We start from the raw sequence: 13,485 nt of genomic DNA on the forward strand, positions 1-13,485 counted from the left end.
GTTCATGGTGCAGCAGGAGAATTAAAAGACATGAGCAGAACAACACCAGGAACATTAAAAAAGAAATCAGATCAGCGGTTCCCAGACTGGAAGGGAAGCCCTCTTAGGCAAGCCTAAAAGATATAATGAGAGGATGTGTAACTAACATTCATTATAATGTTTAGAATTTGCATGACTGGCACACCCAAAGCTGTCATTATGTTTGTATGCATGTATGTAGTCTATGCTTGTTTGTCTCTAGTTTGTTGCATTTTAAAGACCCGTGGCTATCAGATGGCACCAGTGCCATCAGTGCTGCTTGTTCCAATACAAAAAAAGGGGGAAAAAATCAAAGCTGCACTTTGTTGCTGGAAAAATAGGTCTCAGTGCTTTAGCTAAGGTAAACACAATGTCTAGTAAAAACATAACAGTTGCTGACATACTTGTTTTGTTTAGGTCTGACTACTGCAACTTCCTCTTTATGGCACTGAGGAAAAGTGGCTCTCGATCTCACCTCAAACAGAATTCAGCAGCTCAGCTTCTTACTGGGTTTTCAAACACCCAAATCTTGGCTTCCTTCCACTGGATCTCTGTTTGTTTTAGAATTTTTTTGCACAAAATTTCACTGCTCACTTCTAAAGCAGAAATCCTGAATCTCAAGTGGGGCTTCTCTGGGGCTTAAATCTAAAGGTGACCCTGCTTCTGCCCCAGCTATGAGAAAATCTGCTGTTGGAGATATGGCTTTCATATTAACTTCACTTATTAAAACACGTTTTTTATAGATGCGCTTTTTCTGTTGCTCTCGTTTTTTTTTTGTTTGTTTGTTTGTTATGATTGATTTTAATGTTTCATTTGCATAGAATTATGTCCATTGACATTTTAGCTCTTGAGTTTAACCTTGGCTTTTTGTTTCAATTAACCTCTTGAGTAGATGATTTTTTTTTTCTTTTTTCTTTTCAGTTCACTTTAGTTTCTGTTAATTTCCAGAGTGATTATGCACATTTCACTTTAATTTTTATTATTAAATCAGTCCAATTTCAGTGTAATTTTGAGCATTTTTATGACTATAATGTGGAGGAAGTCAGATTCAGATATAGATGAGATGCTTTTAATATCATATAAACATTCCAGTCTCACTAAAGAAATACACCAAAGCCTCCTGATGCTTGACAGATTTGGCTACACTGATAAAGACTAAAGCATGTACAGTTTTTATATTATCTAGTTTTGTAAGCACTTAATATAATTTCAGTTTGTTGTTGTCGAGTTGCAACGTCTGTTTGTTGTTGTTTTTTTATTTAGGTATCTAAAATGTTTTTGTTTGTTTTATTTTTGTTTTGTTTTGTTTTGTTTTTTTTCCTTCTAGTTTTTACTTTAGTTTTATTTAACCTTGGATAGGAGCTGGTATGGCCGTCAAGTTCACGAATAGATGTACGCTGCCACACTGCCATCTACTGGTGGGGAGGCAAAGTGCACGTCGGTGTCTTTCCCGGTGTTGGTGTTGGCTTAGCTTAGCTGTGGAGACTCTGCTGATGTTTCAGGTTTGTTGACAGGAAATCGAGTGTAAATGTGTGGCTGGACAGTCCGTTAAAGCTGCTTTTAGTTGTCTCCTTATGTGACGGCTGCAGCTTATTTCAAACAAATGTCTCAGCCGTCCTTTAATTTCCAGTCAAGGCATAGCTAGCAAACTGCTAATTTAGCCAAGCTAGCTAGTAATGTCAATAAGGAAGTGAAGGAAATGATAACTTTAGTCAACACTCCAGCCAACGACTTCGCTTTAAACGAAAGGATATTTACTGACAAAGACTGATATTACCATGTAAGCTGATGATTTAATTGTTAGCACTGAGTAATGTTGTGTTTGCTGAAGCTAACTTGCTTGTCGTGTTAGTTAATGGGGGCTATTTTAGTGTTCAGACTGGAGTAACCATAAACTATATATTTACCGTTTAGGCTGTGAGCGGTTTCCAGTCCATTTAGATATGAAAAGGAGAAAAGCAAAACATTAAGGAACCGCAAACGTGACTTTTTCAAAAGTATTTATCTATACACGTTCAATTATAGGTAGTTTCAATGATGCCTTATTTGTGAGATGATCCTATTTGAAATTTGCTCTAAGTTGTAACGAGATGCCACTCAACCTTTGCTCTGACGTTCCTGTTTCGGTAGATTTTTAGCAACAGCAGTGGTGAAAGTCTGCATATATTTACGGATTTTTATTGCCATTGCAACACATACTCACATGAGGTGAAATTATTTTTTTCGCTGAGGTCCTGGTTAAAAGCCAACAAGAATGAGAGAAAAGAAACAGAAGCAAGCACCCTAAAACAATTTGACAGTGTTCTTTAGTATAAATAAAAACAAAAAGTGTATAGTTCAAAGACACAAGTGGTGTTACCTTTGGCTGGGACCACTAGAGTTCAGCAGTCTTACTGAGTCTGCTGGTGTATATGTCTGTAGTGGTGGTGGTGGCGGCGGCGAGGCAGCATCCAACCATCCTCTGTGCAGCTTCCACCACCCTCAGCAGAGTTGCCTTCTCTCCCACAGAGCAGCTGCCATGCCCCACAGGACATGACAGTCTCCACCACGTGTGTAGCTCAGGACTGAACTCCCAAGTCATATATTTTATGTTTATTTTTTAAATATATATTTAAAATGAGTATAAACTTAATATGTTTAGATATTTTGGTAGAACAAACAAGACCTTTGAGATTGATTGGCGGAAAATTCCTTTAAAATTTTGAGTTGTGAGGATTTCCTGCTCTTTGTAATCTCATAGTAAATGTGGTTTATTGGTAGTTTGAACTGCTGCACAGTCAAAACTATTTGTAGGGTGTCCATATTGTGGAGTCTAATTGAATATTTTGGAGTAAAGGCACTGGTATCCTATAATGTGCAGTAAAAGTGCAGAAAATGGAAATTGCACTTTGTGGTGGCTTTGTAAATGGACAGTTTCCAACATTTGTGGTTGATCGGACTGTGGAAAGTAAAAGCAAAGAGTCTGTTGCTTTATTCAACAGAAATCTATGCATTTTCTTTTCATCTTCAGTGTGCTTAAAAATAATACAATGCTGATCATTTTTCTGTGGCTAAAGTGTCTTTTAGTGAGTTCCAGAAAGTACTTTGTAGGTCAAACTCTGACAGTTGTGGCCTATTGGACTGACATGAATGATAACTTCCTGATGTGTTCATCTCCTCTCTCACAGCGACCTTCAATGCTGTAGATTTCAGGATGGACTCCAGTGGGAAGCCCTCAACGGCACAGATTGTGGTTTTAGCCACAAGCTCGGCTCTGACCGCATTCTTCTATTCCATTTACAGAAGCAGAGCTACAATAGTTGCCAGATTAAAGGTCAGACATATTTCTGCCTTTCTCTGTTTATCATATGCAGGGTGAAAATTCCTTACTTTTTTAGTATATATTTATTTTTATTCTACAGGAAGCAAAAAAAGTCTCCCTTGACCAAGATTTGAAAACCATCCTGTCTGAAACTCCTGGAAGATGTATCCCATATGCCGTCATAGAAGGTTTGCTGAGCCGTGCGGAAAACCTAAATAAAGTAACTTTTATTTTTATTGGGAGTCCTGAAAAATAATTGAAACTTATTTATTGCACACTGCAGGTGTGGTGAGATCTGTGAAGGAAACACTAAACAGCCAGTTTGTTGATAACTGCAAAGGTGTCATTGAGAGGCTGACGCTGAAGGAGGAGAAGATGGTGTGGAACCGCACCACTCACATTTGGTAAGAGGTTAAAAAAATAATATTTTTTACAGACAGTCTGAATGTTTTGTTATTCAGTTGAAATAAATAACATTTTCTGTTTTCCACGGTAAACATCTGTTTTTTAATTTAAAAAACAGGGAACTATTTATGCTAAGTGATTTTTGGTTTAATGATGGCATGCAGTTATCAAATTCATTCATAAACGTAGATGGAGAACAGGATTACGTGCTGACGTTTCGCTGTTGGGAAAAACAGTTGTGTCAGTGTTGTAGTTAGAGGGAGAGCAGATGGCAACGCTGACGCAGACAGCAGCCTGCTAAACAACTCAAGAGCCAAATACTCTGGTAACTAAATTGAGCTTATTTCATGCTGAAGTCACCTTCTTCTCTAATAACGTTTTTTCACAGGCATGACCAAATATTCAGGGAAAAGAAAAACTGCTGCCAACTGTTTAGTGAGTCCCAGCATCCATTTTCTGCTACTTAACTGAGTCGCATGGGTGGCAGTCTAAGCAGAGATGCCCTTTCAAGGCTAGCTGAGAGACATAATGTCTCAACCATGTCCTGGTCTGCCTTTCGGTCTCCTCGCAGTTGGACTTGCCTGAAATGTCTCACCTAGAAAGCGTCCTAGTCACATGCCCAAACCACCTCAAACTGGCTCTTTTCATTGAGGATGAGTTGCAGCTCTACTCTTTTCCCCTGTCTCTAAGAGAGTCAGAGCAGAGAAAGCTTTTTTCCTTCTTATTCTTATTCTTATTCTCACGATTCTTTCAGTCTCTACCCACATGTCATGGTCACAGGTGAGGGCAGGAGTGTTGATCGACTAGTAAAATCCAGTCTTGCCTTCACACTCAGATATCTCTTGTCCAAAGCATACCGGACTCTGTGCAAGGGGTAAAAGTGCAGTGCATTAAAAGCAAGTGTTGGGCGTGCATGCTCTTCAGCCAAAGTAATTGAATATTTTCAGTAACTGTGGAAAAAAATACCAGCTTGAATCTCCCAAAATTGCCTTAAGTTCATTAGGTCATTGCATATTACAAAGGCGGTGTGCAAAGAACGCATGAGGTCCTCAGATTATGTAGCAGTGACTGACAGGCTGAGGCAAAAGCAGTGACTGTCCATTACTGACCTATATCCTTCTTATTAAATCTACCCTACACGTCGGAAAAAACAAGACAGAGAAAAGCTGACTTAAAAAGTCATTCGCACTTGAAACTCTTAAAAATATCTTTTTAAATTATTCTTTTAAAAGCTTTGAAAAATGTTTATATGGCAGTTTTACATAATTTGATTATAAGAAAATCGCAGAATAATCTGAGATTATTATTGTCATGCAAAGAAACTATTTAAAATACACTAGAGCTTAAATAAAGAGCTATTAATCAAAAGAAAAAGAAAAAAAGCCCAAAATATGGTTGTTTGTCTTTATGAGCTGAGCTTTGGACCGTTGCTGTTTTCTGATGCATGGATAGTAATTATAAATCAATGTAATGTAATGTTTCCACACAGGAACAGCACAGAGAAAATCATCCATCAGCGCATTAACACGGTTCCCTTTGCCCTCGGGTCACATGATGACGATATCGCTTCCACAGTCCGAGTTATACGCCCGTTAGATGCAGCGGAGTTGGATCTGGAGACCACCTACGAGAACTTCCACCCCACAGTCCAATCCTTGTCCAGTGTTATTGGTCACTTCATCAGCGGGGAGCGACCAAAAGGCATCCACGAAACCGAGGAGATGCTGCGTGTGGGTGACAGCATCACAGGAGTCGGAGAGCTGGTCCTGGATAACAACCTGATTAAGCTCCAACCACCCAAACAGGGCTTCTGTTATTTCCTCACTCGGCTGGACTACGAGTCTCTCCTGCGGAAGCAGGGGACCAGCGTTAGACTCTGGAGGATTCTGGCGATTGTGTTCGGCATGGCTGCCTGCTCCACGCTCCTCTACATCCTGTGGAAGCAATACATGCATCGCAGACAGAGCAAGAAGGAGAGGAGCATACTTGAGGAGTTCAAGGAACAACAGAGGAAGCGTTTGCGTGAACTTAACATAGAGGAAAGCAGCATATCCCCCACCAGCTGCACTGTCTGCCTGAGCCAGGATCGCTCCTGCGTGTTTCTAGAGTGTGGTCATGTGTGTACGTGCAGCCAGTGCTACGAGGCCCTGCCAGAGCCAAAGAAATGCCCCATTTGCAGGGCATCTATAGACAGGGTGGTGCCTCTTTACAACAGCTAATGTGCTAGAGTCTCTCTGAGCCTGTTGCAGCCATTGTATACCTTGAAGATTATCTTTCAAAAACTGCCTTTTCAGGCTTAAAACAGGCACTTGTTTCTGCTTTTCCTGCGACAAATCTCTGTGCTGAATAATAGTGCATTTACAGCTCCAATCAAATGTTCAAATCAGAATTGAAAACTGGAAATTCATCTTGATTGAGAAAATGGATTTTCCTCCTGTCGTGTTCAGAGAGAAAATGAGGTCTTTGTGTGCTCACACTCTCACAGATCTTGGCCCTGCTTCCTGATAATCTAAGTCTCTGAAAGCATTTTCTGAGGCGGATAAAAATGGGGTTTATCAGTTAAAAAGCTTGAATGTTGTAGAAACATTTGTGATTGTTCAGTGAGAAAACAGCTTAAAGTGCAGTTGTCAACAGCTTTCTCTGCTTGTTGCCAAATTACACCAACACCCTTAGGAAGTTAGTTAAGATTAAGTCACAGCACTTCTATAAATATATGCATTTGAGCACTTATTATCAACATCTTCCTGTCATTCGTGCAAGTACGTGACACTCAAAACAAAAAAGTGTTATATTAGTCAGAAAAGTCAAATTAAAAGTGTCAATCGCCGGTTACGGTTTGATTCTGTTTCATGTTATTACATTAATTTGCTACAAAGAGAAAATGGGCGTCGTACAAAATATAGCTGCTTTTCATCTGTGTCTCTGAAAGATCATCACAGGGCTTAGAAATTAGCATAAGCAATAAAAGCTGCAGTTAAAACCCCTCCCAGGCCCTTCTGCAGCCTTTCACAGCCAGAGCAGAAGGCACCCTTCAATGTTTGAGTATCTCTAAGAATGTCTGTAAGTTATTTTGCATTTGGGAAACTTTTTTTTGTTATTGATGTGGATAATCCAATAAGCTTAGCCTTGAGGTGCTTTTGGGAAACGGGCTCATTTTGCTTATCTTAATTTGTTTTGTTTTCCTGCTAGCATTTTTTTAAGGGAATGTGTTGTGGTCATTTCTAGCTCTGTGTTTATTCTTTGGCTCTATTAAAGTAGCTTTACATAATTCAATGGTCAAAATTATTTATCTCATACTGGACCTTGGTGCAGCTGCTCAGTTTCTTCACTGTCAGAAACAAGCTGATTTAGCTCCTCCACATTTAAAGCTGTCGTCTTTTATAAAGGTACTTTTTGTCATTACCGTCTAAAGGTTTAAAGAAAACTTTGACCACCCAGAGGGCAGTGTTTTAATAGTGGATGCTGCTGTTTAACCTTTCTTTCCCACCAATTCCTAATCCCAATTGCCTGTATAACTAGGAAAGTTTCACTTATCTGTTCCAAACAAAACAAACATGTTGTGGACATAAAGTCAAAGCTTCTGTGAATTCTGTTGATAGTTTTAGTTCATTTATAAGGTTTTTACAGTATCTTTTAGCCATCTTGCTTACAATTGGCTTGTAAGCGAGATTTTTTGGCTATTAAAATATTAAATTACATCACGGTGTAATTTTGGGCAGCACGGTGGTTAGCACTGTTGCCTCACAGCAAGAAGGTCTGGTTCTCTCTGGGTACTCCGGCTTCCTCCCACAGTCCAAAGACATGCAGTTAGTGGGTAAAGGTTAATTGGAAACTCTAAATTGCCCATAGGTGTGAACATGAGTGCGACTGGTTGTCTTTGTCTGTGTGTTAGCCCTGCAACAGACTGGCGACCTCTCCAGAGTGTACCCTTCCTCTCGCCCTAAGGCAGCTGGGATAGGCTCCAGGCCTGCATGGACCTCCCCCCCCCCGCGACCCTGAGAAAGGATAAGAGGAAGAGAATGGATGAAAAGACAATTTATCTAATATTAAAATCAGTAAAACTTTATGTATTTCCCCTTGTTTTTATGGGTGCCTGGTAGAAGATAATATAGTACTACTGCCAGAAGGTGGTGATAAGGCACCTACAAGCTGTTTGCAGAGACTTCATCACTGCTGCCTGTTGTTTTTCAGCCTATGAATTTCTGAAACTTCTCCTTCTCCCACTTCAGAATCTGCACTAGATTGAGTGAGACCATATGCTGAACATGGGGGCGCTGCTCTGCATGGGCACAAGTAGTTATTGGTAGTGTGTTGGAGGTGCCGCTCTAATTGGTTGTTTTCATTCAGGCATGGTTGATCCTTGCAAACGGTATTCAAGAGGTGTCATATGAGGTGATCTCTGTTGTATTCATACTATTGGAACATAGCAACGGTTTGAGCAAATATGACAAAAAGTAGTATTTATAAATCCAGCATACTGAACCTTTAAACAAACTATGCGTGTGACTCGAAGCGTGTGAGATGTAGTGATAGTAGATGTTACTGTGCAAACTTGAGAAACATGCAAGTCTAAAGACAAGTACAGCTATTAAAACGTTTTCTTGCAGAAACTAAAAAATAAACTAGGTCCAGTGCAAACGGCGCCAGATAAAGTGTGGTACAACTTCACACTGTCTTTGGAGAGCAGTTTGGGGTAGGGGGTACTATTCGAAGAAGAGTCGCACAGTTTCCAGTGACAATCAAATATTTTTCCTTAAAGCTTTTTGGGACTCCATAGAGAGACAGGAGTAGAAAAAACAGTTTGAAGCTGAGCATTAAGAGCAGTTGGCTGAGCTTTTAGCTCACTGGGATCTGTCGCACATGCATTGATCTCATGTTTAATACCAGCACCCATTGGTGTAACAGCACATTTATGACAGTAGATGAGGAAAAGCATAGCAGGACGCTTTTAAAGTCGTATTGTTTTAGCACGGGTAAGGTCTGGCAGTTCATTCCAGGTTGTGATCTGTGCGGAGGAGGCAGACCAAAGGCTGTGATTCACACCGCAGAGAGGAAGGTGGGTGACGGGGGGATAATTGTACAACTTTCTGTCCTTGTTCTGAAGACTGGGATCAAGCTGACCCTGTCGTGTTCTTTCTTTGCTTTCCTCTGGATGACTGCTAATAAAGAGGCGTGCAGCGGGTGCTCGGGCTTTAGTGCATTCAGCCACAGTACAGAGAGTGGCAGCTTGAGAACAGTGCAGGGACAACATGTGAAAACATAATAGCCACCGACCGCTGGAGCTGAAATCAACTTGCTGACTGTTTGCAGCTGAAACCTCGTTAAATACAAAAGGAGCAAAAGCAAAAGGGTTTTTCACTTTTGTTATTAGTCAGCTGTTTATGGGAGGTGGAGATTTCTGCCAGGAGAGGGAGGTATTGGCCTGTGAGGGAAACCAGTGATTCAGATCTTGGAATTAAAGAGCATGAATAGGCATAAAAATGTGACTGCTAAAGCTGAATTATAGTTATTTTCTGAATAGTGCAAATCCATCTGCAGTTTGTAGGATTCTCAGTTTGCCTCCTTATACCAGATGAATCGTGCCTTTATTCATTTGGCTGTTTCACTTTAGAGCTGCAAAAGGTTTCATCTTGAGGCCAGGTAAAGGTATGAAACTATCATTTCACTGACAAATGCATGACTGTATTCAGTTTTAGTCAGTGAAACTGAAAATCAAAATGTTAGATCAGAAGTAGGAGAAAATGCTTGTGCACGGTTCAATTTCAGACCAGCAGGGATTCATATGTGCCTCCAGAGGAAGCCATCTTACAGCAATTTGAGCACATAAAAATACCCTTTGTGTTTTCAAATTTATCTGTATTATTCACAGAAAGGGAAAAAAATCAAATTTTGTCCTCCCACTTGATGCCATGAAACCTCAAATGTATTATTTGACATTGAATTGGAGCTTTGGCATTATCATTAGATTAGTATTCAGCAGCCAATCCACAGATATGCTGGATTTATTTATTATTATATTATTTGGGGGCTGGATGGTCTCTAAAGAAACCTGAGCTAAATGTCAGACATACAGTGTAATTGAGCAGAGATAGCATTATCCACTCCTTCCTGCTGAATGTACTGATGGCCCCTAAAAGCTCACTTTACCACCCGGCCTGTAACTGGCTTACAAATATTCATGATGCTACTTTTTTTTCTTGCAGTGTTACTGTTGACATTTACATGTTTGCAGTGTGTTTCTGCAGGAATGCGATTGTAGGTTTGTCAGTTTTTCTGTCAGTGCACCGCTTTGGTTCAGTCCAGATTGGCAGTGCTGTAAGTTTTAGTTTGGACACTCCTGGTGCCCAAAAAGATTTACATGTGACCCCCACAGCATTTTTCTGTCATGTTACCACGTGGTGAGACTATATTCCACATTTTGACTGATTACAAAAATGAACATCACGGTAAATGTGGTTCATAAGAAATGCTTTGATCTGTTAATGCAGCAGAAGAAGGTAAGAGTATGAGTTTGGTTTTAACAGTAACTGAAATATAAAAAGGGAATAACCAAGTATAGAAAGATTAGTTTTTCTAGTATTAGATATGTCGGACTAGATGCTACCAAGGCTTAAGCCTGCAATGGGAAAATGCTTGAGCACCAGCATTACTGTCAACAGTGATGTTTACATCGTCATGCACTGTGAGGATACTGACCAAGAAAGAAGCCTTCACCTCCACGTTTATACTTCACCTTCTCACTCACTTCCTCTAAACATGCCTTTCCCCTCTCTTTTGTCCTAACTGATATCCTCACTGATCCGGGATGGAAATCTTACAGATGAGCCTCCTGTTTGATTTGGCAAAGACTTTACACCGGATAGCCTTCATGATGCAAGCCTCTGCTTTTATCCTGGCTTGCAATTTGAACTAAGAGTACACATTGTAACAATCGCTTTTATTTGGCCATAAAAACCCCAAATGTAATATATAGTAAACCAAACTGCTTGAAAATCATTTGGAAATTCAGCAAGAGATAATAATGTTTGATTTAGACCTTCATTAGACTCATTAGACTTTCAGCTCCTGCTGGGTGATATGGCACACTTGACAGATCCTACCAGTGAATAGCAGTTGACCAGTGTGGTGCTTTCTTTCTACATTCACAGTGATCTACAAATTGTAATATAATTTAAAATGTCATATAACATAATAATGTCATATAATTAAAGTGTATTTACTGAATGTGGGAAAACATGAACAAAATTGTTGAAATGGTATATTTTTCTGCAGAAAGCACAGGGTGATTATCTCTTTGTTTTCAAAAAGCATTTCTTTAGACTTTAAATGGGGAAACATTTGGAGGCATGTTCTTTTTAGTGACTACTGACGCGGAACAAAGTGTTGCACAGAAATGGCAGGGAAAACACAGCGCAAAAATGCAAATGGGATCAATGAAAAAAAGATGACAGAAAATCAAACACAAGGAATGGAAAGACTGAAAGATCAGAGACTGCAGGCTTTTCTCATTTCTTTAATTTGTGCCTCCTCTTCTCCTCCTTCCTCGTGTCTGTGACCAGAAACCAGTCTCAGTATGCCATTTTGAATGATATCTCAATTCCTAAAATGCATCTGGAGGAGAAAGGACTGTCAAGAGAAGCACTGTTGGCGATGTACAGGTGTAGTCTTTAAAAATACAGTTTTTTACCTTCACAGGATATGAGAGGTATTTTTTTAAAAACCAAGGGGAGAAGGCGACTCTTTAAAGAATTTGCGCTTTTTAAACACATATTGTTTCATTTCTTAAAGACAATCAAACCATGGGTCCTACACTGTTTATCTATGCGATTAAAAAAGATATTATCTTGTCACATTATATATATAGATATATATAAAAGAGCACCAAAACAAATTTTTTTGCAGGTATGCCAAATTTTCATGTTTAAAATGTTTAAAAACCTACTGCCTCGACTCATCTCCTTTATCACATTGTTTGCATCTGTAGAGCAAAGGAACTACAAAAAGAGGAGAGAAACTGAGGATGTGCATTCAGATGGGGTACCGAGGACTACAGGTAATATAAGACAAAGTACAGGTGAACTTGATCTAACATTAGGAAGGCTCTATAAACACATGAGGAATTAACCTTCAAAATAAAACAGGAAGTAAGCTCAGAGGAGCCTCAAAATCACAAACAGGGTCTGTGGATCATAGAAGAGGGAAAACCCTTCAAAACAGAAATAACTGAAACCAAAGATCACTGCTGGGATGAACATCTGAGCTAAACATCTTAAATGCTGCTCTCGCTTTAATAGATGTCCCACTTTGTAACTCTTTAATGTTGTCATTTCACAGGGAAACTCTAACTGCTAAAGACTGCTGTTCAGTGTGACTTAAAGACAAAAACTTCTGTTATTTCTCTGAACTTTTCAGTTTTAAATCGTCGCTACGAGACTTTTTTTATCAACACACACTTTATTTTTAAATGTAGCTTAAAGAAAAACAAGCAATGATACCAAAAGATCACATCTGTAAGAACATTATTGTTCATCTACTAGTGGTACATTAACAAACAACCCTTTTCTTTTATGCTGCAAACATGAAAGCAGCAGCGCTGGTTCAACACCATGGAAACCCATCAGTCGAGACATGCAGTGCTTTTAGCATCAGGGGCAGTCGCCGTTCTGACAGTGAGGAAACCATCAAAGACATTCCTTCTATTATTTCCCGCTTAAGAGTTTTGAATGTCAATGCGGCATGAGGACTGTGCAAGAAGTGCACCGTGAGGGCTTCACACAGGCTTATTGATGGAAGTGAAATGATTGCTGCACTCTGAGGTGGGAGGCTACACCGGGCAGTGGTTTACACATTCCCCTAACTAACCAAAGCTCTCTGGTTTGATCCTTTGAGAAGTCACAAACGCCTTGTGTCAGGAAGGGCATCCAGTGTAAGCATCTGCCTAATCAAATATGTGGAGCTGCCTGCTGGTGTGGCCTCATGTGAAGAAGGGAGCAGCCAAGAGTAGATTTTATAAATGAAATTTGCCATTTAAAAGATCGCGTTTTCCTGCTCAGGCGCCAGCTGGCCCTGATTCAAATAACATGTCTGATATGTTTTTCTCAGACAGTATAAATAATCAGACAAATTACACTCTAGACTTCTGAGTATCACATTTGTACTTCATAAAACTTATCTTATTCTTTATAATAAGTGGAAATGGCATTTTTCTCTGCTAGTGCCTTATTAGAGAGAGGAAACCTTGAATTGCTTTAGCGCTCCTTTTTTCCCCGAGAAGTGTTATTAACTGGGAAGGCAGTGGATTGATTTCTTTTTCTTTTAGGATTCGGTTAGCCTCCAGACATGGTGACACACTGTTCAGTTCAAGTATTTGAGTGCTACTACATCAAAAGAATCAAATATTCTCAGTAAATGGCTGGTACATTGCAATAAAAACAAGGTTAATCAAAACCTTCACGGTTTCTGCACCTCAAAATGAGAGAGATTTACTAATCATTTCTGCCTGGGATGTTATTCTGATTTCTGTAGTTTGTATTATGCTTCCTATTTCTTCCTTTTTTATATCAAGCTGAAACTACAGTACTGGGACTGCTGTATGTTTCACAGGTAATACATGAGGCATTACTGCATAAGAAGCACAATGCAAAAACACTTTTTTCAAATAAAGTGAAGTCTTGTATTTATAGTTTTACGTAAATATTCATGCATTTTAGCATTATTAGCTCAATAAACTTGAAGTTATTTAAAGTATAAGTACTTTTCTA

At 39.5% G+C, this 13,485-nt stretch overlaps 1 protein-coding gene across 2 annotated transcripts; it reads left to right on the forward strand.

Annotated features, from left to right (window-relative positions):
• Positions 1-1,418: 1,418 nt before the first annotated feature.
• mul1 (mitochondrial E3 ubiquitin protein ligase 1) lies at positions 1,419-6,992 on the forward strand. 2 transcript variants are annotated; one of them, XM_084917781.1, is made up of 5 exons: positions 1,419-1,520; positions 3,186-3,331; positions 3,420-3,507; positions 3,603-3,723; positions 5,214-6,992. In XM_084917781.1, the coding sequence occupies exons 2-5, from the start codon at positions 3,212-3,214 to the stop codon at positions 5,941-5,943; spliced, it is 1,059 nt and encodes a 352-aa protein (XP_084773907.1). In that variant the 5' UTR covers positions 1,419-1,520; positions 3,186-3,211; the 3' UTR covers positions 5,944-6,992. The 2 variants fall into 2 exon arrangements, with proteins under 2 accessions (XP_084773907.1, XP_084773908.1); XM_084917782.1 differs by lacking the exon at positions 1,419-1,520 and adding an exon at positions 1,534-1,798.
• The last annotated feature ends 6,493 nt before the right edge of the window (positions 6,993-13,485 follow it).

Source organism: Perissodus microlepis, chromosome 20, assembly GCF_051167445.1.
Source record: "Perissodus microlepis isolate ML-2025 ecotype Zambia chromosome 20, ASM5116744v1, whole genome shotgun sequence".
Lineage (NCBI taxonomy): Eukaryota > Metazoa > Chordata > Actinopteri > Cichliformes > Cichlidae > Perissodus > Perissodus microlepis.

What these genes read in the sequence shown, in the direction of transcription:
- mul1 (XM_084917781.1), top strand. Translation starts at nt 3,212, where the DNA reads ATGGACTCCAGTGGGAAGCCCTCAACGGCACAGATTGTGGTTTTAGCC. An exon ending in CCCATATGCCGTCATAGAAG is followed by an intron (nt 3,508 to 3,602) that starts GTTTGCTGAGCC and finishes TGCACACTGCAG; the next exon opens with GTGTGGTGAGATCTGTGAAG. An exon ending in AACCGCACCACTCACATTTG is followed by an intron (nt 3,724 to 5,213) that starts GTAAGAGGTTAA and finishes GTTTCCACACAG; the next exon opens with GAACAGCACAGAGAAAATCA.